The following is a 21,957-nucleotide window of genomic DNA, read 5'->3' as shown; positions in this document are numbered from 1 at the left end:
AATATAATATAGCATGTGAAAAGAATTCTATTTTAAGTTACGAATTTAATTGTCAACTTACATCATCAAAGAAATACTCTGCCCCGTTCATGCCCTCAATGGCGCTGTCCGCTGTAATTGTAGTTAAATTGTAATTAATAATTCGTGTGATTTGGCCACACTTTTTACCCATTATCAAGCGTTCCAGTTTCTGTCGATCAACCTTGAAGCGCTCCGTGTGCAGATCGTCCGGATTTTGTACGCCCAATTTTAATGCAATGGCCCGTATGTCGCTCCAGTCGCTGTCCACCGAGGAGATTTCGCTCTGCGTCTCGCTCGGCGCCCCGGTGCCCCCCGCTGGGCCCGCGGGCAGGGAGAGGGTGGTGAGGCCAACGGCGACGGGGGTCGCTTTGGCGCTGGCCATGCCGGAGATATCCGCGGCCGTTGGGTAAATCAGTTTATTGAATGGGGCACAGGAGAGCATGTCGTTGTTATCGCTTATCGCTTATCGGTTATCGGTTATCGATTAACGATTATCAACTAATCGATTAACGGCTGTTGTTTGCAACTTGTTCAATTTGTTTATCGAATGGTCGTTTAGTTTTGAAAACCAAGCAAAAGGTCGTTTAAAGGATGTTCGTCTTTGGTTTTTGGTTCAGATGCGATGTGCGTGTGTGTGTGTGTGTGAGAGAGAGTGTAGGTGTGTGTGTGTGTGTGTTGAGTCTGAGCAACACTGCAATAGATGAGGTGAGCTGTGTATGAAACATGAAAGTGCAATGTTAACAGAGTACATGACAAATGGCCGTCAAAGTAAGGGAAAAATGGCAATGAGAATGGAATGGAATCAACGATATCTCATTTCGATATCACATTTTCGTGAAATATCATTCAAAGTTGTCATATAAATAATGTTGCTTTCATAAAATGCGTACACGACTTTTATACAGTTAACACTTGAAGTCCACGCTTTGAGGTTATGGCCATGAATTCATTCGGTTTCCCTTATAATAATTCGAATGTCTTTTAGATAGCTTTCTAATTTCCAGGCACTAACATAACCTCTCTGTGATATTCGCTAGACAGCCATGAGGTTTCCTGTGACACAGCCCGTTTTCAGAAGCGGAAACGCAAAGAACGCACAGAAAAGAAAGAAGAGAAAAAAAACTGGGCATACATATATTTACAGTTACACTTTCACTTCAACTGAGTCACTTCTCGAACAACCGAACAACTTACCGAACCAGTTCGCCAGCTCTATTTGAGATTGAGTAGGCCTCGAAAGTCCAAGCAAATGGCATGCGTTAGGTCCTGGACAAATTGTTGGGCCTCGACGAGACAAACGTTCATAACAAAATTACGAATTTGTACGAATCTTTCGACGAAAGGCATTTATATTGTGATCAACGCAATAGATTTGTCTATATTAGCATATATAGAGTCTTTTATTATAATAAAGTTAAGCGCTTTATTTTATTTTATTTTTTTAGATATATTTCAAGTATGAAATAACATTGAACTTGGAAATGATATTGGTATTTTTTTTTTGTCTTCGCATAAATTGCTAGCAATTTATTTATTATTTCTTTATTTTTTTTTTAGCTAGGAACTTTGCTGCTTTCACTTGGACGACTCGAAGGCAATTGAACGGACTGCCGGCATTTGAGCTGGAGGCCAGGGATCGATCGCATGCTTTTGTCAGCGGCAAAAGCTGCCGAGGCAACAGGCGGCAACTGTAAATTGGGATTAGCCAATGGGAAAAATGTGGCCCGACGCCTGGATAGATGCACTAAAGAGGCCGCCTGGGTCAACGAACCGCTCGCAGAGAGTGCAAAATAGTTCGATTCTTACAAACAAAACAAACTTACAGAGAGTTGGGCTGAGCTGTCAGGCGACGACAGCTTGTGAGAGCGGCTGTTAATAAAGAGAGCGCGCTCTCTTTTGTCATATTCACAGAGTCGAATTTCCTTTCTGCTACAATCAGGCTTAAGCCAGCGCAGCTTAAAGGCCAAAAATCACACGCATTTCGTTTAATATAAATATTTTTTTATTTTTATTAAATTTTTAAAATTTTTTGATTTAGTTTTTATTATACACTTTCACATTTGTATAATCTGTTTGTATTGACATTAGATTTAAACGTTGCTGTTAAACATTTCTGTTGTTTAGCATTAACAGCGCGCTGTTAACTAGCATTAACATGCTGTTAACATTTTGGAAGAACATTGCGCTAAAGCAAATTGGAAAGAGATCAAAATTCTTGCATACAGTTAAAAGCACACATTTTTTCCCGCCAAAACAAAAATGAAAAAATACTTACCGCAATTTGTAATAGGTTTTTAGCACAAAGGACACAAATTAGTTATTTATTAACTTTTTGTTTCAATTAACACAATAAATTTTTATAAAATCATAAATAGGCACATTAAATAAATTAGCCAAAAAAAAATAGACGCTCGTCAATTGGTTAAATTAGTGTTCAGTCGCTTAACTTTTCGATTTAAGCACAAATAAGATAATCACTACCGAAGACAGGTGCGCGCAGGAGGGGAGATACAATCAATAGAGCAAGACACGTGTGTAGAAAAGACAGAAAAAAAAATGGAATTGAAAAACGAATTGAAGCTGTTGTCCGAACCGAGTCAAGGTAAAGTGGTTTAAAGCGTAGCTTGGTTTTTATTTTATTTTATATTTTTAAATTAAACACTTAACTTAATTGAGTTTCGCTTTGGCCTTATTCGAAATACAACGCGTCGTAGTAAATGCAAACGGACTCGGGCGGTGCTTTCGTCGTCATTGAAGCGCGTTAACTGCGCGGCCCGATGCGGGATCTTGTCCCGTCTGACCTTCAGGCGGAGCTTTGCTCAACTAAAGTGCTGCGCGAGGGGTGCGCGGGGCTGTGCACGCATCCAAAAGCTCACAGCTCAACGTGTGCAAGTAGATAAATATACAAAGAATAGCAACTACAATTGCAGCAGCAGCTGCAGCAATAACTGCGCTCGCGCAAAAGCTTTGCCTGTGCAAGGAAAGCTTTTCGGTGCGCCACAGCCTGTTCGCAAGCTTAACGAATAGTTGCGTGCGCTCGTCGCGCCCATAGATGGCGCTGTGGCTGGTTTACAGTGTGAGGCGTAAGTTGGTGGCCCCGTTGGAATCAAAATAACATTTGATATCATTATTTATCATTTATTATTGTTTATTTATGTTTATGTATTTAATTTGCTTCTTATTTAACCCATAGCCATAAATACTAATGCTTGCCAATTTTTATTTAAATTTACTTTATACATTTATGCATTTATTTGATTTAAATGTTTTTTTTTTTGCTTATTATTAAGTGATTTTCTTAAATGTATATTTTTTACTTTATACAACATTTTCCGACTTTTATTTGTTTTTTGTTGATTATTTGTTTAATTGCATTTCGCTTTTATTTTCAGATATGAATATGTATTTTATATTCAATGTAAGCTTTTCCTTTTTTTTTTCTTTTATATTAATCGTATAATATATTGATCTAAATTCTAATTTCGGGCTTAGACAACATTAATGTTTAAATATCGTTTTGTTTATTGTTTACATCGAAAACATTGAAAATAATAAATATGCGTAGTTTCTCTACGACTTTCTATATACACTAACAATTCATGAATAACATCTATATAATGCCTATTTGTATATTCTATGTTTATAAAGCTGAACAAAACTGAAAACTGAAACTGAAAATGAAAAATTGATTTATATAGAAAATTGAGCAAACGTAAATCAGGGAAGACAACTTTCACAACACTTTTTGATTAGATAAACCTTAGCATGCATTATATCTGTATATATATATATATATATATATATATGTATATCTGGGTATATATCATATTCAACATTTACACATACAAATTTACTAACCATAAATTCACAATTGATTTTGTGCTATTTAGACAACTTTTTAGCTTAAAATTTACTATATACAATTTTTCCAAATTTTGATTAGAATATTATGAATTATTATATTTACTTTCATTTCCGTTTGATTATTCATATTATTACCTACTGGAGTTCTATTTATTTCTTTTCTTTTTAAATTCCCAACTTTTTTCTATGGAATTAATTTCCCAAGAGCTTTTATATCATTTACATTTGGCGTTTCCATGCTTCCAAATTACAGTTACATCGATTTCATTTATAAGGCAAAGGAACTATTTACCGTTGGATTTTTGTTTGCCAAAAATGTTAAATAATTTGTTGTTATTTTTAGTTTGCTGAAATAAAACAGATTTTTGTTTAAACGTTTCCTTGAATTTGCTGTTATTCACCTTTTTTGCGTCTACAAATGAAAAGTTTTTTTTTTTCTAATTAATTTTGCATGCTTCCAAAACCGTAAAAAGTTCCTTTCTATATAATCTTGTTATTATTATACCAGCTTACATATACAGATATATGTATGTATATATATTTTGTAAATTTTCTTTATTTCCTCCATTCTCATGTTTAGCAGAGCTTTATTTACAAATTAACTGCGCAAACTACTAGAAATTATATGAGAAGCTTTTTTCGTTTCCTCTTTCTCTTCTGTAAACTGCACTGCGATATATAAAAGCTAAGCTCAAGTGCAAAGTCGAAGATCAGATAAGAGTCTGACCGCAAAAGCTTTTCACAGTTCTCTTTCGTTTGTGTGCGGCTTAAGTTAACGTTCTGCCTTACAAATATGTGTATATTTGTTCTCTTTAAATATCTTCAATTAAGCCTGCCTTCAATGCAGCCTGCAGCCCAAAGAAAGTGTTTTTTCTAACAACATAAAATGCCTTGAGTTGGAAAATAAGAGAAAAAATTAATTCAAATAAGGTGTTTGTTGTTTTTAAATACCTTTAATTTATGTGCTAATGTGCAGCCAAAGTGCGAAGCGAATGTTTGTTTTTAAAAAAAGTGTTTTTTTTTTCTAAGCAACAGACTGAAAGAGTGAGTGGAAGGATAGGAGAACGATAAAGGGAGAGCGAGAGCGTAAATTCCCCATTTGGGCACTTTACTAGTGCATGGGAATTTATCGAATTGCCAGTTGCTTTTGCGCAGTCGTGCGAAGTGCGTCGGTTTCGCGTGTGTCCACAATGTAACGGAGAACGCGCGCGCGCCCGTCGGTAGTGTGTGTGTAAGAAATTACTGAAAGCGCGCGTACAGCTGGCAGCGCAGTCAGCGTCGGTAATGCAAGAAAGAAAATGAAAAGCCCTGACCTTGGGAACAGTTAATTTATGATTTTTTTGTTTGATTTTTTTTTGCTGTGATATTCTGATCTCTATTGTGTTGTGAGCCTTGCGCAAAGGCAGCGCAGTTCGCATGTGCAGCGCAGTCAGCGTCGGTAATGCAAGAAAGAGAGAAGAAAAAGCCTAGTCTTGTTAGTGTGTGTGATTTTTTTTTTTTTCAAATGTTATTGCTATGTTGTCAACTTTGTCTGCCCAAAGGCAGCGCACTCAACGTCGATTTTGGATCGGCTTAGGCTGTGTATATTGCGATGTTAACGAAAGTGAGCAGCGCGGTCAGCGTTAGGGAAATTACGAAGGCAGGGATAGAGGGAAATGGCTGCTGGGTAAGTTTAGCTCTTAAATTTCCCTATTGCATACTAATTGCTACGTCATTTTATACATACATAATTATATAATTTTGTATACTTATGATTTTTAATTATTATAATAATTAATGCTATTTTAATGAGCTTCACCTGTTTTTTGTTTTTGCGTACATATGTTGCATACATATAAACATTCTTTTTTATAATAATAATATTTACTTGAATTACGTTTATTACATTTCTCTTTTCCTTATCAATTACAATTTGCCTCTTTAATATTATTTAAGCTTCTCTTTGCATGCTCTTTTTTTTCATTCTTAAGTATGTTTGTGCCAAGGCGTACTGCTGCGCAAATATTTATTAATATTTGTTTATTTCTGCTTCGGGCATTAATTATTGCGCTACTTCGCGCATGAAAACAAATAAGAGAAAGAAACAAATATGGCGTGTTGGTTAAGAGAAATGTGCAGCACCTTAAGCTACTTTCCGGAATGCATTTCATCATTAATTCAGCATCAGCAAGTCGCTGCCGCTGCCGCTGCCGCAGCCGCAGCCAGCGTCGGCCAAGTCATCAATAATCGTTGATCCGGCAGCGCGGCCGCGCCCACTTTGGCAAGTGTCGCTGACAGCTGTTGATGTTGGTGCTCTAGTGCTTCCACTGCTGCTGCAGTTGCTGTTAAATCAACGCCTGACTCGGCAGCACTTGCTATATTCCCAGCATCGTCATTATCGCCGTCATCATCAACACCATCATCCTCATCATCATCATCATCGTTGCCGTTATTCCGTTGCAGGCAGCCCGAAAGTGTTGCCAATGCCATTTGACAATTATAAAAGCATTTGTCGCTCTCACTCGACGCTGCCTTTGACATTGTCACATTGACAACACGCGCGACGCCGCCGTCGCTGCCGTCGCTAGCCGACTGTTGCGTCGCTGCTTTGTCGCTGGCGTATTGACAGTTGTTAATTTGATGGCCCACCCACAGGCAGAGGGGCAGTGCGAATGCAGTCGCCGTCGCAATGCCGTTCGCTGCGCTAAGCCATGTGGCGCATCTAGCTGAGTGCCACGCCCACTTTGAAAGCTGCCTGTTGATGTGTCTGTGAAGCTTTGTTATGTGCTGAAATGGCAGCGCCTCCATAAGCTTGAATGGCCAAACGCGCCAGAAGATTTCGTGAGCAGCGCTTGAAGCGCCCGACGCGCTGTTATCTGCTGCAAAAGAGACAGAAAGAGAGAGCGTGAGCGAGGCACAGCGGATTATTAAGAGAGCTGTCTGTGTGTTGCGTGACGTGTGCATTAGCAAGAAGATTTTCTAAGCTCACAAAAAGTATAGCTTAAAGAGTGTGTGCCGTAGAACTGCAAATATATTTCTGGGATTTTAAATAAAATTAATTAGACCCAGAAAAAATATTCCTAGTTAAATGTCCAATAGGATATTGAGTTGATTGATCTGCTCTTTATTTGTTAAAAAAATGTCTCTAATTAAATGTACCATGGGACATTGTTTTGCTGAAGGATATTTGCATGTTCTCTTAATAGGAGCACATATTTAGGGTAATTCACTTTTAATAAGAACTTAAGCAGTTTCTGCTACACTCTTTGGGATATATCGCACTTTGAATACACTACAAGTGCTTACAGAGTAAAAATATCCCTAATTAAATGTGATATGGGATATTGTTTTGTCTGCGGATATATGCATGTTCTCTTAACAGGAGCACACATTAACAGTTATAGTACTCTAATGTATTACTTAAGCAGAGCTCTTAATAAGAGCACATATTTAGGGTTATTCACTCTCTCATGTCTTGTTTAAGCAGAGCTTAAGCAGTTTCTGCTACACTCTTTAGGATATATCGCACTTTAAATACACTACAAGTGTTTACAGAGTATAAAAAACAAAATATCCCTAAATAAATGTGCTATGCGACATTGTTATGTCTGCGGATATTTGCATGTTCTCTTAACAGGAGCTCAAGTTAAGGGTTATTACTCTCTAATGTATTACTTAAGCAGAATTTTTTTTTAAAAGGAGCACATATTTAGGGTTATTCACTCTCTCATGTCTTGTTTAGGCAGAGCTTAAGCAGTTTCTGCTACACTCTTTGGGATATATCGCACTTTGAATACACTACAAGTGTTTACAGAGTATAAATAACAAAATATCCCTAATTAAATGTGCTATGGGACATTGTTTTGTCTGGGGATATTTGCATGTTCTCTTAATAGGAGCACTTTTTAACGGTTATTACTCTCTAATGTATTACTTAAGCAGAGCTCTCTTAATAAGAGCACATATATAGGGTTATTCACTCTCTCATGTCTTGTTTAAGCAGAGCTTAAGCAGTTTCCGCTGAATACTTGTGGGCTTTCTTGCACTTTGAATAACTACAAGATCAGGCTGTTTTAACTGATTCTCTATTTTTCTATGTATAAAATGTGGGTGCAAGAAAAATTATTTAAAATTTATTGTACTTTTTGACAAAGTCGTGTTATATTTGCTAGTACGTTATGCTCTTGCAATTCTGATTTCCATATAAGATATATATAGTTGTGCTTTTTTCTGCTACTCCCTTGCACTCGATTGAGCTTAAGTCACTTGCTACCAGCTGAAAAATATCTGATAAGTCTCTGCCACCCCCCCAAAAAAAAAGGCCCCACACACACTCTCGTATGTGTGTGTGTGTGTGGTATTCATGTCAACATTGCATTTGCATAAAGTTCACAAAAATCGAATTCACTCGAATCGGAACTACAAACAGTAAACTGCGAAAACCCACCCAAAAAAATGTTGTGAATTTCCCGAGCGTGAGCTCTTCTTGCAGCAAAGAATGTTGCATACTTTTATGCGCACGTTGAATATATTTTCTCTATTTTTTCAAGTCGATGTAATTTTAAATACAATTTGCAGCTCAATGCGTTTACAATGTTGTATTTGTTGTTGTTGTTGCTGTTGCTGCTGCATTTTGGCGTTAAGTAAATGTTGCCGCAAATAAGTGGCAACTCTGGCAAATAGCGTAAGTGTATGTGCGAGAGAGAGAGAGAGAGAGGGAGTATGAACCACACAGCAATCAGCTTGCTTTTCTCCAGCGAAAATTAGAGGGGCAAGTACAAGTGTGCTACTAGTCAAAAGTGAACGACTAGCAGATACCCTGTAGTTACTTTTTCTGCCGCATACTATGAAAATGCAAATTTGAATAACTTTCTGCCAGATAAACTAAAACCTACGTCGCATATACCCTGCCTAGGCCATTTACAGGGTATGTAAATAGACCCCAAAGGCTGGAATTACCTCTGGGACAAAATCAGCTCTCGTCTGCAACGACAATCCGCGACAATCTTTCACTGTCTGAAACGAAGTTTATAGCAATTTGATTTGGCCCAACATTTGATTCGATAAGCGTGTCGGTTATCCTGCTGCCACTTTCCAGGAGCAGCAGCAGCAGCAGCAGCTGCCTCTGCCTGAATGTTTATGCTGGCAAATGTTATTTGCATAATTTACGTTGTATGTTCGAGCGGCAAACGAGTCGGCAGAGAGGGGAGCTGAGCAGGGGGGGGCCGGGGATCGCAGGACACCAAGTGGCTTGATGGGCAACCATTGAAAGTTGACATAGCAGATGCTCAAAACTGTTGCCCCACCCCACCTTATCCCCACTTGTGCAGTTTGCATGCAGCTAGGATCAGGCTGGCAAACACTTGTTAAAAGGTTTTCCAGTTCAGTTTGAAAACTACTTGAGGCGGCATTAGAGCACGGCGCTCGGCTGAGTAAATTCCATCAGAAGAAAAAGAAAAGGGCGAAAAAATGGAATTTCTATTGTTTGATCTAAACAGCCGCCCATAGGATATTCATAAATTGTTCAACACTGGACCAGAGATTAATACAAGTTATATAAGATATATTCCCAGTCAATTGGCTGCAATTAGTTGTTTAAAGGAATTAGCTCTGCTTAGAAAATTCTTGAGTTTTTGTGACCATATTTTTGATGCATTTTTCAACACTTACGCGCCAAGTGCGTCAAATACGATTCATTGTGATCCTCATAGCCTCCACGTTCCCGATCGCCATGCCCATTGCCATGCTCGTCCAGGGGATAGTTATTGATATCGTACGATCTGCCGGATGCCATAATTCTGGGCCGATCCTCTTCGATGATGCTTTCGATTTCCTCTTTGAATATATCAAATATGTTGGCCGTGCATTTGAGCTGTGAATTTGAAGAGAGCTATAAGTATTTCTTGCATATTTTTCTGGTATTACAAGTACAGAGGTCGCTCGCAAAGTATAACAGCTGTAGCTTGTGCAAGATTGATTAATTAATAAACGAAGCACATTTGAAAGAACCCAATGCCTTTGCCAAATTGCAGACGAGTCCTTCTTAGCGTGCGACCACTGTACCTTGCATCCTTTGGCACATACCCTCATCTGACCCTTGAGAAAATGCTGTGTGGTTACCATAAAGTGAATGGCACTTGTCACCGATTCCAGAGTGCTGTTCGCTTGTTTCTCAATCTGATAAGTCTTGATATGATGCGGCGGCACCTGCACGAAACAGAAATGAGAAACGGATATTGTCAATTGCGAGAGTGTGTGTCAAGTGGCATGTTTTGGGCCACAAATGAATCGAAACGAATCCGCGCTTCAATACATCTGTTCAAAAGAGTTTGAGACTCAAATTTATAAATATATATATTCATCAAAAGGCGCTGCGTCTTACAGATATGCGACATCAGTTGTCTCCACTCATCAAGGCACACTCAACTGCACACACACACACACACACACACACACACACACACACACACACACAATGCACAATGCACAAGTGGCGACTGTTAAGTGGAAACTGTGCCGTGTCCTGCTCTGAGCTGTGGTCCTTCGGCCGGGTGTGGTCCTGAGCCTGTGCCACTTCTTACGCCCAAAAAACATGCCACAGCAGGCAAATTTATAACTTATGAATGATGAATAGATTCACGCTTGAGTGATTAAGTGGAGCAAAGCCTGGGGGGCAGGTTGACGAGGTGAGGACGAAGGCAGTCGAGCCAGGACGAGGCCACTTTGTTTGCGGTGAGTTTAGTTTGAAGTGCCTGCAGATAACGTTGCCAGCCTGACAGCCGCACCACCCCCTTCCCCCCACTCCCCTTCCTCCCGCCACACCCCTTTACGCAGCCACACATGAGTGAGGGAGGCATGGGGCAGGTTCTGTTGAAAAGCGCTCGTTAGCTAAAAGATCAAGTGGCGAACCAACGCACACACACCAAAACACACACACACACTCACACACCAGACCACACTCGAGTGTTGTTTGTGTGAGTTTTTGCTGAGTTGCTTGTTTGATAATGATAAAAATATATCTATATCTATATATATTTGCAACTTTCTCAGTTGTTCTGTTGGTCCTTTCACTTAATGCCAGCAAGGACCTGTCTTCTTTTTTTTCGCCACGAAAAACTGGCCACAAATATCAAACTTTTAGCTGGAATTTATTTGTATAACATGCATATAAAATTGCTTTTATTTATTTAATTTTGTTTTTTGCTTGCATTTTTATTTCAAATATTTTAGCAGAGGCTCGTTTTTTTTTTTTAATTTAAGCAATTTTTCAATTACGAAAAATATCGAAATTTTTTTGTTTTTTTTTTTGCTGTAAAATATTTTTTAAAATTGCACAAATTAATAAATTTAATTTAGAAAATTACTAGAATAAAATTGAATTTTGTGAATTGGCCATGTAAAATATGAGAATGTTTTGGCGCGTTGTAAAATCGTTGTAAAATTCAAAGCAAAGTTGGATACTTTGCAAATGTGGCTAAGAACATTTTAGAGTTAATTAAATTTAATTTACTTTTGAAGCGAACAACAACAGTTTCTGGCCCTTAAGCTGGCATCAAATATTTAATTTATGGCACATACTCAGGGTTTTCCCATTTTCCTGCGTACTATTTGCATCAGCAATTCACTGTGAAAATGTCCTCGCCTTTCTACCGGCACCTAAGCCAAACTTACAACTTGTAGACGCTAGAAAAAATGCCCACACTTAATGAAATATGACTTGAACCCAAGCAAACTGACATTGACAACGCTCCCAAACACGCCCACATCAACTCTTGCTGTCTGCCCCTTTATATACCCTAGCTGAGGGTAGATCAACTTATTCTATATCTCATAATGTATGTAAGTTCTTGATATGGGCCTGGCTATTGCTCAAACTGTTTATCTCCATGAAACTAGGCGTGAAACTAGGCAAATTTCTATTGAACGATGAGTTTCTATGTAAAACATACGCTTCTTTTACAGGGCATTTACACCTCTACACCATGTCCTGCCATTTGCTCGCTCACAAATAATTTAAGGCAGCAATAACATAGTCTGTAGACAGGAATTCATACGTAATGCTCTCGCCCAGTTCAGGGCTGCTATTCTAAACACAAAAAACTAGCTGACAACCGAAACGTTTCTTGAAACAAACGCACCAAAATGGCAGCAGACCCAAAAATGCCGGGCCATGTCACTTGTGTCGACCCCAAGCCCAGGCCCAGGCCCAGTCACAGAACTGTGTGAAATCATGCGGAACTATGACAGCAGCTAGCCAAGCCAAGCTACCTGTATCCCCCACTCCCCCTCTACCCCTTCCACAAAACCCGTGCCACCTAACATCCAAATGGCGCGATATGTTGAAGCTGCCTGCTGTGGTTGCGGCCATAAAACAGCCAGAGAGAGAGAGAGGGAGAGAGAGAGAGGGAGAGAGAGGGTAAAAGGCATAAAAAGTGACTGCCTATCAAAATATATATAGCTGGGCGTAGCCTAGGCGAAGGCAAAAGAGCAAAAGGAAACGCAGGTGCCAAAAAGTGTGCAACACACACGGGAAATGAAAAATCACACACTAAACGCTAAAAGATTGCCAAACGATCCAACTGCACAAAGTTTCGAAGCACCGGGAAAGCAAGTAATCGCCGGCCAAGAGCTCTAAAGAGTTTTAGAGAATCAAGCCAAAACAAAATAAAATAAAATTCGAGCAATCAAATGCTTGAAGTAGAATCATGAGTCAAACGAAATTAATAATTTAATAGAAAATTGAACAAAAGTTAGTATAATATTATGTATGAAATAAATGAAATATATATAAGTAGAGAGAGATCTTCTGAAGCCATTAAATCGGGCTGTTTTCTTCCAGCTTAATATCGCGACAGCCAGGATTTAAAACTATCCCGATATCCCGATAACATATATCTAACGAAGGTCTATCGATAAACAAGCGATATCGATATTTTATCGATATATGTTCGGTTTGTCTTTACTTTGTGTTGTGAATCACATCAATTAAATAAACATTACACTATTATAAATCTTACATACATGCGTGTAGGGATCGTTCTTCAAGAGCTTTAAAATCACGCTGTCTTCTTCTCGTTTAATATCTGGTTACATTTGATTTTAATTCACTTGATAAATTTGATAACTAATTGGTTCTAATCTACCCAAGACATCAAGCCGATCTCAGATTCTCCTAGATCCTACTCGAGTCTTAACAATATTCTGTTAATATCTGAAAACAGCTTCCTTCAACTATGAATAGCCCGAACCAGCGAGATCGACGCAGGTCTCTTCACTTTGAAAGCTTTAACATGTAACATGTTTCTGTTATCATACCTTCTGTTACATAACAGACGCTTAATATTTTATCGGCTGCTACAGGCTCTCGTCGATAACTCGATAACTATTGACTGGCGTTGATACTTATCAAGAATATATATACTTTATGAGGAGATGTTTACTTCTATGCGTTACACATCTCACGACAAAATTAGAATACCCTCTGCAAGGGTATCAAACGACAAAGATAATAATTAATAGATTCTATACGCATTAGCGATAAGTTCGAGTAAAGAACAAATAACCATATTAAGTATCCAACGCATTGCCTAATCACACGTAACCTTGAGAAAAAATATCGAAAAGCGTTGCCCACAAATGCGCAATTGAAGTGAAAACTAAGTGCTGAAAGGAAACTTTTATGCGGAATGCTTTTGCGACTAATTGAAAAATTGCGGGGCCATCAATTGAAATTGGCCCGAGGCGCACTCTAATTGAATGGCGGGATCAAAATCGATGCCAAACGAGCAGAGTAACCGAAGCGTAACCGAAACCAAAACTTACCACAATACCATTAATAGTCCATGTCAAATTAGCAGCCGGTTTCGAGTATTTAATTGAGCAATTGCCGTCGACCAAATCGCCAATGCGATAACGTGCCTGTATCCCGGTAACCACTGTGTGCTCTTCCGGTAACTCTGCGAGAGACAGAGAGAGAGAGAGAGGGAGAGTGTGTGAGAGAGAGGCACACGGTGTGTGCATAATGGAAATGTAAAATTAGTTGAAAAAAAAAGAAAATTGGCAAAGGCTGGCGCCCATTTGTCTAATTAATTTGCTTTCGGAAAAGCGGCTCGCCTTTACCAAATTTTTTATTTGCCACCATTTCTCGTTTTGCCAACTGCTGACAGTATTTTTATAGCATGGGGTTAATTCTCATCTTCTACTCCATCTTCTGCTGCTGCTTCTTCTCGCTTTACTTACCCACCACCTCCATTTCGCCGGAGACCATCGCCGTTTGGAATGTGGGCGCCTCCACGGATATTTCGCATGTAAATTTGCCCGAAATATTCAGCGGCACCGACTGCAGCACGACATGACTTTGATTCGACAGGTTACGCTAAAAGTGTTCCAAGAGAGAGGGAGAGAGAGAGAGAGAGCGAGAGTACAATAAAAATTAGTTGAAAAAATTGACAGGATGCGCTGCATAGAAATTGAATATAACGCAATGGCAAAGTTGAGCAAAAACAAAAAAAAACAAGAAAAAAATATATTGGGTCCTTCCGCTTTTGGTTTGCGGACGCTTGCCAACAGATGTTGATGAAAGGTGCTCGCCGAATGGAGCTTTGGAGCTATGGAATTATGGAGCTTGCATTTTAAGTCGACCCCTGTCCACCCCCACCCCTACCCCCCTTTTGATTGCTTTGAGTCAAAGCAATTTTGCCTTTGGGCTATGCGATGATTTGCGATATTAAAAATATAAAAAAAAGAAATGTGCTATGAGCTGCACGAAGTGAAGTGCTTGGCAGATATTTTATTTATGAGTTGAGCAACTCTTACAATGACTTTGAAAAGTTGATATCGAAAATTGCAGCCAACAAAACAGCTATTTGATCTATGCAAAAACAAATTAAGTTCAGGTTTAATACAAAATATCATTCCGTAAGTTCTTATAACGTTTTTTATAATATATATTTTGAATGAAAACAGCTGCAGAATTGGCGACTTTAGTGTATTAAATTAGGATAAGTTGAAGTTAAAAACATTTCACAACAGTTAAAACAAATATATTATATAAATAAATAAAAATATATATAAATATAATAATATATAAAAATAATAAGATATATATAAAATATTTATACAATTTTATGTTAAGTTAATAAAATGTAAATATATTACAAACTGAGAAACTGAGAAAGTTAATAATAAATAATTAATTAAATTAACTTTAAAATCCAATCTATTAAATATGTAAAGCTTATTTGCTAAATAACCTTGCGAATCGAAGCTTATCTTAAACCGTAAATTAAAACACAGTGAAAATAGTTAAGGCCTAGTATGGTTGAGATATTTTGAAAAACAAATAGTTTTTCATACAAGAAGCTAATTTCCGATCGATCGTTCCCATGACAGGCGTATTATATAGTAGAGTGGGGATTTCTAGTTTAATTTGCTGAATAAGTTCACTCGTTCATTTTCTGGCCGTGAACTTCAGTCGTTCATGAACGATGAATTCTGCTCAGCTATTCAGTCGGTCATGTACTATTCGCTTAGTTATGCAGTCAAATCAAAAGTGAAATTTAAATCCCACTATCTTTTATGTTTATCAAGAACTGAACATCTCAACAGAATGTATCGTTCAGGAACGGCTGAGCTGCTGAGTTGCATTCAACGTTCATGACCGACTGAATAGCTGAACGAGTGAACGAAATGACCGATTTAGTTCACTAATCACTGAATAAGTTCAGTAGTTCATTTTAATGACCCGTTCAATCGAACTTGGTCTGAACTAAACGACACAACTCTATTATATAGTACTCCGATCCTGCCAGTTCCGACTTATGTACTGTGTGCAACAGAGAGAGGGACTTAGTTTCGTAAAGATAGCTTTAAAACTGGGAGACTAGTTCGCATAGAAACAGGCAGACGGACAGACGGGCAAGGCTATATCGACTCAGCTATTGATACTGATCAAGAATATATATACTTTATGGGGTCGGACATGACTTCTTATAAATAATGATACCCTTTGCAAGGGTATAAAAAGTATTTGAAAATTAACAAACAAATTATCAAGGCATTTAAATCTGCTCGACTATATATATATATATATATATATATATATATATATATATATATATATATATATATATATAAATATATTTTAAAAGCTTATTTTTAAAATATTAATTAAATTAAAAAAACATCCAAACAAAATTGCATTTTCATGTTGTCATGCATAAAAAACCCCGGACCTCGAGCCAGCCAAACAAACAATTAAAAAAAAAAAAAAACTAATGATTGATATTCATTTAGTGGTTCAAACTAAAGGCTCGCCTTAAATTTTAATTACTTGTATTCAGCTCAATTTACAGCATTAAAAAAAAAGATTAGCTGTTCATTTAATTGGGGCGTCGAATGTTTTGCTTTGTGGTCGAGTATTCACTTGTGCACTCATGAGGCACTCGAAGTGAAAGAAATGGTTAACGCGATATTTAATCTTTGACACGGTGAGTGCTGGTGCTCAAGCGGAAATCCACTTAATAGGAATTAAATTGAGTAAATTGCATTTAAAGATGGGCCTTAATATGCAAAAATATGGCTCTTGCTAGACTCGATCGGCGACACGGTTGGGTGTGAAGTGAATTGAAGTGGATTCGGTTTTACGCCGGACATTTAACCCAATTTGCCCGGTCACCTAATTGGCTTGCATGCATTTCAACGTAATAATTAATGTTGAAAACTTCGCTGTTCGACTTTTATGGTAGTATTTTTTCATGCAATCTACATATATTGTTTTTTAATGAGCCGCAAGTCAATCGCGTTGCCAACTAATTGGGCAATGGAACTCACTGGATACTGTTCTGTCTGCTGATGTTCGTGTTGTTGTTGTTGCGCATAATTACAACATTCAGAGTTTCAGAGATTGTTGTTGGGTAAAACGAATGAGATTTTTGCCTGTGACTGGCTTAATGCAATCAGCCATTATGGGCATAATTTACAGTGCGTTTGTTATTTTATGACACGCAACTGCAGCATGTGCTCTTAATGTGAGCCAAAATCTCAGCAAACCAGGAGCCATATATACACATATATCTATATATTTATATAATATCTTTGTATATTCCTCTTCTGTATACTCACCTCGACATTAAGGCCACTTGTCATGGCAAACACTTTCATTGCGGGATTCTCTTTTGGCGTATAGCGATAAAACTCACGTTTGCCTTTATACCATTTCACCGAATATAGCGTATCGTTTTCCATATCATAATTACAGGTGAACAAGGCATTGCTGCCGCGTTTAACAGCCTGTGGTATCCTAACCGAAACATCCTTGAGCGCCACAATAAAATCTGCAAAGCATAACAAACAGAAAGGGAGAGAGAGAGAGAGAGATAAAGAGAAATGAGTATGAGTATAGAAATATAGTTTTATGTGTTTCACTAAATGAAATTATGCACAGCCGACGAGCTGTGACAACGAGCCTTACGTGAGAAAACTTTAAGATGAGGGAGAGAATATTTACTATAATTTGTTAATACGCGGGCTTTTTAATGTTATTACATGGGCTCAAGCTGACTTTGTAAGCTCAACCAAGTTAAGGTTTGGTTCATTCATTTTATAAAAATAACATACATTTTATTCTAGATATATAATAGGATATCAAAACAATATACGCTTTCATATAATGTACATTTTATATCCGTGGAGAATAGCATATTTATTGACAATTTAAATAAGATCGAGGCAGAATGTAACAAATAAAGGGAGAGGAGGGAGGGGCAGATTTTCTATGTGAGAGAGATACAGAGTTATTTAGAGTATACGCGAGAGAGTGAGATATCAATATTTGCAATGTCTGTCAATGAGCTTATGAGAATCGCATTGAAGGGCAACACGCGCTTAAGACGCCAAGTGGCCTGTTTAGAGGGCTTAATATACCACAGCGTGTTTAAAGAGCAAATCAGCTATATATTTAAAGAGGTAGGCTTTAAGAATATACAACAATTAAGCTCTATCAAGGTCTATTTGTGATCATGAGAATTGCATGGAGGGGCAATCCGTATTTAAAACGCCAAAGTTCTGTTTAAAGGGGAAATGAACTAAACATATTAATAGTGGTAGGATTTTAGGCAATACACCACTTCAAACAAACGTTTAAAAGCTCTACTTGAGCTTATGCGAATCGTATAGAAGGGCAATCCGCGCTTAAAACGCCAAAGCCCTGTTTAGAGGGTTTAATATGCCACAGCGTGTTTATAGGGCAAATCAGCTAAACATGTTAAACATCATTTGAGCTCATGAGAATTTGAGATCATGAGAATTGCATAGAAGGGCAATCCGTATGTAATACGTCAAGAATCAATTTCAAGAGCAACTGAGCTAAACATATGAAAATGTCCAGCATTTTAAGTAACACGTCAATTAAAATTGACAGCTCAGTAAAAATTTGTGTAGCACTTAACGTTATGAAAATCGCATAGAAAGGCAGCGATATATTTTAAGCATTACATTTTGATAAGTGCTTGCTGTGAGCATTTTTTGTTGTTTACACTTTTGGCCAAGACATAAATGCCATAGAGAAGTTAGAGCTTATTCATATGGCAAAAATGTAAAGCTCTAAAAACTGCAATAAGGAGGAAGCGCACAACAGCAGCAGGGCAGACAGACAGACAGACGGACAGACAGTTAGATAGATAGACAGACAGAATGAAAAACGGAAAACCAAACTTACAATAGAATTTTACAGCATGCGAGTATGATAAAGCTGGGTTCAGCTACTGCACGGACGGGCTCTCCACTCTCTCTATACACTTGGCAACCAGCTAAATGGAGAACCATTAAAAGTGGACATTTGTAAACATAAACTGACAGATAAACCCCCAACGCCCCAGACATGGCGAAACTTTAGCTGCTGTTGGGCTGAGTGTGGGATACGACAATGAGTCCTGCCCTTGCAATTTTCATTGGTTTATATTACCTGTAAGCACCGCATGCTGCTCAGCTAGAGAAAGCCGTTAAAATACTTAACAAACGTAGATTGTAAAAGTTTTTAACAACAATATATAAAATGCCAGGGAAAAAGTTGTTGTTGTATACAGGGCTGCAACCACAACGACAAATGCAACCAACCTCTGCTGAAGAACAATTTAACTTGCAGGCCCTTGTCCGATAGCAACAACAATGCAAAGGGGGAGGGGGGCGGGTCGGTCTAGGGAGGGGGTATACAGTAGAATACGGCGATACGATATGTGCAGCTAGAGCAAAAACAAAGCGCACGCTCGTTATATGGGTCAATATAAAACAAAAAGCATTGTGAAAATGTATGAAAAAAAAAATGGGAAAAGAAAACAAATGAAAGTGCTCGAGCTGAGCATGCCCAAATATGTGATACCCTGTACTCCGTTCAGAAAGCGAAAGTTCGTCATTAGCCGATGCCAGAGGCTTCTTCTTTCGCTTAGCCCCAGCCAATGGTAAATTTCTTCCTTAATATATCTTAAACTTTTCACAAGTGTCTGATCCCTACAAAAATTTCTATTTAGTAAGATTGCAATTATTTCAGATATATATATAGATATATAAAAACTAATTTCGACATACTTTTCAAAATGTTTTTAGGTTTTAAGTCTCTGAGATATCGACTTGGCAGTTGAATCTGATCAATAATTCATATAGCCTTTCTTTATTATACTCCTTTTGTCCATTTTCAAAAACATACAGGGTACAAAAAGAAACATCGAAGCTAAGCGGAAAAGGGCACACCTATTGGTCGTATATGGTGATATTTAGTGCTACATTTGTTGTCACATGAAACGCACTACAGAAAGCAGAAAAACACGTACTGGGGGGTCAGGTCAAAAACTTGCAACTTGCTTATCAAAAGCTGTTCCAGAATGGGACAGAAGACAGCGGGTTCGATTGGACCACACAGACAGGTGCGGGGGCCGTGTCTTCTGTTTCTATTTCGATTGTTCAGGCTTGTAATTTGCGCATATGCCGTGCCCAATATAGAGTTTGGTTTTTGGTTTGTATTTTGTTTGTTATTTTTATTTCTTGTGAGTCTAGGGGAAGGTCAAAGTTGTTAGTATTTGAGCTTTTCAATGTTTGCTGCACTAATTGAAATTGCACTGCGTTGAGAATTGTCGAAAATCGAAAAGTTGAAACTATTTTGGAAAATGACAAAAGCTGCCTTAAATAAATGCATGGCCGCTATATGCGATTCTCATGAGCTTAATACCTTAACGCCTTTCTAGGCGATTCTCAATAACTGTTAAAAGGCATTCACGCCTCCTCTTGGTTATATAAAATTATAAAAAATTATGAATGGTATTCATAATGTGAATGCTTATTGTTTATTAATATCGCCTTAGAAAATAGCAAGTTTTTTTTCTCCATTTTCGTTCACATAAGAATGTTGAGTCCAGTTTTCTCATGTAACATGACTTTACTCCTTTTTAATTTTTGTAATTAATTTTGTTTATGAGCAATAAACTTTTTGCGTTTCTATTTTGCCATTTCTTAGTTTTTCTGTTATTTTCACTTTTTGATTTAGCTTTAAAATAAAAAGTTTTTCCAGTATTCGCAGCAAGTAAAAGTGCAAAACTTTTCACATATTTTACAGTGCTTTCATACACATAAATACTGTGATTAGTTTTTATTTGCTTTTGCTTGTGCTACAAATTTGTTAACTGTTCACAAATTTTTTGGCTACATGTTGTTGGCTGGTTTTTTTTCCAAGGTGAGTTTTTGAAAACCTTTTTCTCAAATTATTTGTGTGTCAGATTTATGGTGTTTTGTTGTATTTATCATGATAACAGATTAGTCGCTTTGTTGTTGTGTCCTCAGTCATTGACTTAAATAAGTCAGTTCATTTTGAAAACTTTGTAGACGAAATGCATTTGGCTTTGACATTAAAAGCTGATCAAAAGTTAAGCAGCCAATCGAAAACTGCGGGACATACACCTCGAAAGTGTTGTTCAAAACTCTGACAAAGCAAACAAACGATTTGATACCCGCCGGCTGTTGATGAGGGGTGCGCGGAGCAGAGCACAGGCGAATGCGAAGGGTAGTTGTGGTAGCTGTGGTCTGGCAAAGTGCTGCCAAAAACGTGGGTGCCGCCACTGAGTTGCCTTGTAAGTGTTGCCACAGAAGTGACACAGCAAACGACCTCCAGACACACACACACACACACAGAGCCAGTCGGATGGGAACCAGTTCCAGAAGCACTTCAGAGCGAGACGCGAGCGTTGCGACCGCCGCGAGGACCGCAACAACCTGACCAGAAAAAGTGCTCAACAGCTGATGACTGAGGACGATGTCGACTGTCAACACCGCAGCCAACACCAGCTCGACTAGCTGCCGGTGCCCCGCCAGAACTCCCGACTGTCTTGCAGCCATTTCAACTTTGGAATTTCAATAAGGCCCTGGACGTAGCAGAGTGAAAATGCCGCAGGTGGTGACGCTGGGCATGAAAGGGACGCAGCGGGCAACGTCAACGGCAAGGAAAGCAAATAAGCCAAAAAGTAAATACATAAATTAAAAGTGTTAAGGCGGGAAATGTTCAATGCGTGAATTAAATGAAATTGTGTGCTTAACAACTGAATATTTGAGTTAAATATCGTCATGGAGCTGCAGCTTCCTTCCAATGACACAATTGAAAATCAACAATTTTGCATGTTAATGTTGATACAACATTTGTTATTTAATATTTCGCAAATTTAATGGCATTTAAATATATTTGAATAAACATTCCGATTTTAAGCTTAACATTTTAGTATTTTTTGTCCCATTTCTGAAATCCATTTTCCAGTTATCTGGGGCAATACTTAAGACATATTTTAAGAACTAAACTTTTTCATTTTGCTCAAACAAAATATGAAGAAATTATGACATAAACTATTTTGTTTATATGTACATTATATTTTCAAATAGGCAATTCATCTACTTTCAAGTTTATTTTTTTCTATGCGTGCATCATAAAATGCTTAATGACTTGAAACTGGGGCATATTTTGTCAAGTTTTGTACGAAATTTCGTTACAGATTTGATTTAGTTCTGTTCGTTTTTTTTTCTTCTCCTAGTTTTCCCAGCCCAAAGCGAACGCTAGCTTCA

The 21,957-nt window shown here is 38.0% G+C and overlaps 2 protein-coding genes across 2 annotated transcripts; both read right to left on the bottom strand.

Moving 5' to 3' along the window:
- Nucleotides 1-1,017: 1,017 nt before the first annotated feature.
- On the bottom strand, nt 1,018-1,434 carry LOC115769267. Its single transcript, XM_030713977.1, has one exon. The coding sequence runs from the start codon at nt 1,366-1,368 to the stop codon at nt 1,234-1,236; it is 135 nt and encodes a 44-aa protein (XP_030569837.1). The 5' UTR covers nt 1,369-1,434; the 3' UTR covers nt 1,018-1,233.
- Nucleotides 1,435-4,002: 2,568 nt separating this feature from the next.
- On the bottom strand, nt 4,003-21,243 carry LOC115769177. Its single transcript, XM_030713882.1, has 7 exons — nt 21,126-21,243; nt 16,987-17,198; nt 14,104-14,239; nt 13,687-13,820; nt 9,949-10,071; nt 9,535-9,736; nt 4,003-6,743 (listed from the first exon to the last, which is right to left on the bottom strand). The coding sequence occupies exons 1-7, from the start codon at nt 21,241-21,243 to the stop codon at nt 6,049-6,051; spliced, it is 1,620 nt and encodes a 539-aa protein (XP_030569742.1). The 3' UTR covers nt 4,003-6,048.
- Nucleotides 21,244-21,957: the final 714 nt, after the last annotated feature.

The sequence above is a fragment of the Drosophila novamexicana genome, unplaced genomic scaffold (genome assembly GCF_003285875.2).
Source record: "Drosophila novamexicana strain 15010-1031.04,08,12 unplaced genomic scaffold, DnovRS2.1 tig00004549-arrow-arrow-pilon, whole genome shotgun sequence".
NCBI lineage: Eukaryota > Metazoa > Arthropoda > Insecta > Diptera > Drosophilidae > Drosophila > Drosophila novamexicana.
This window is presented reverse-complemented; position numbering and strand designations above follow the sequence as displayed.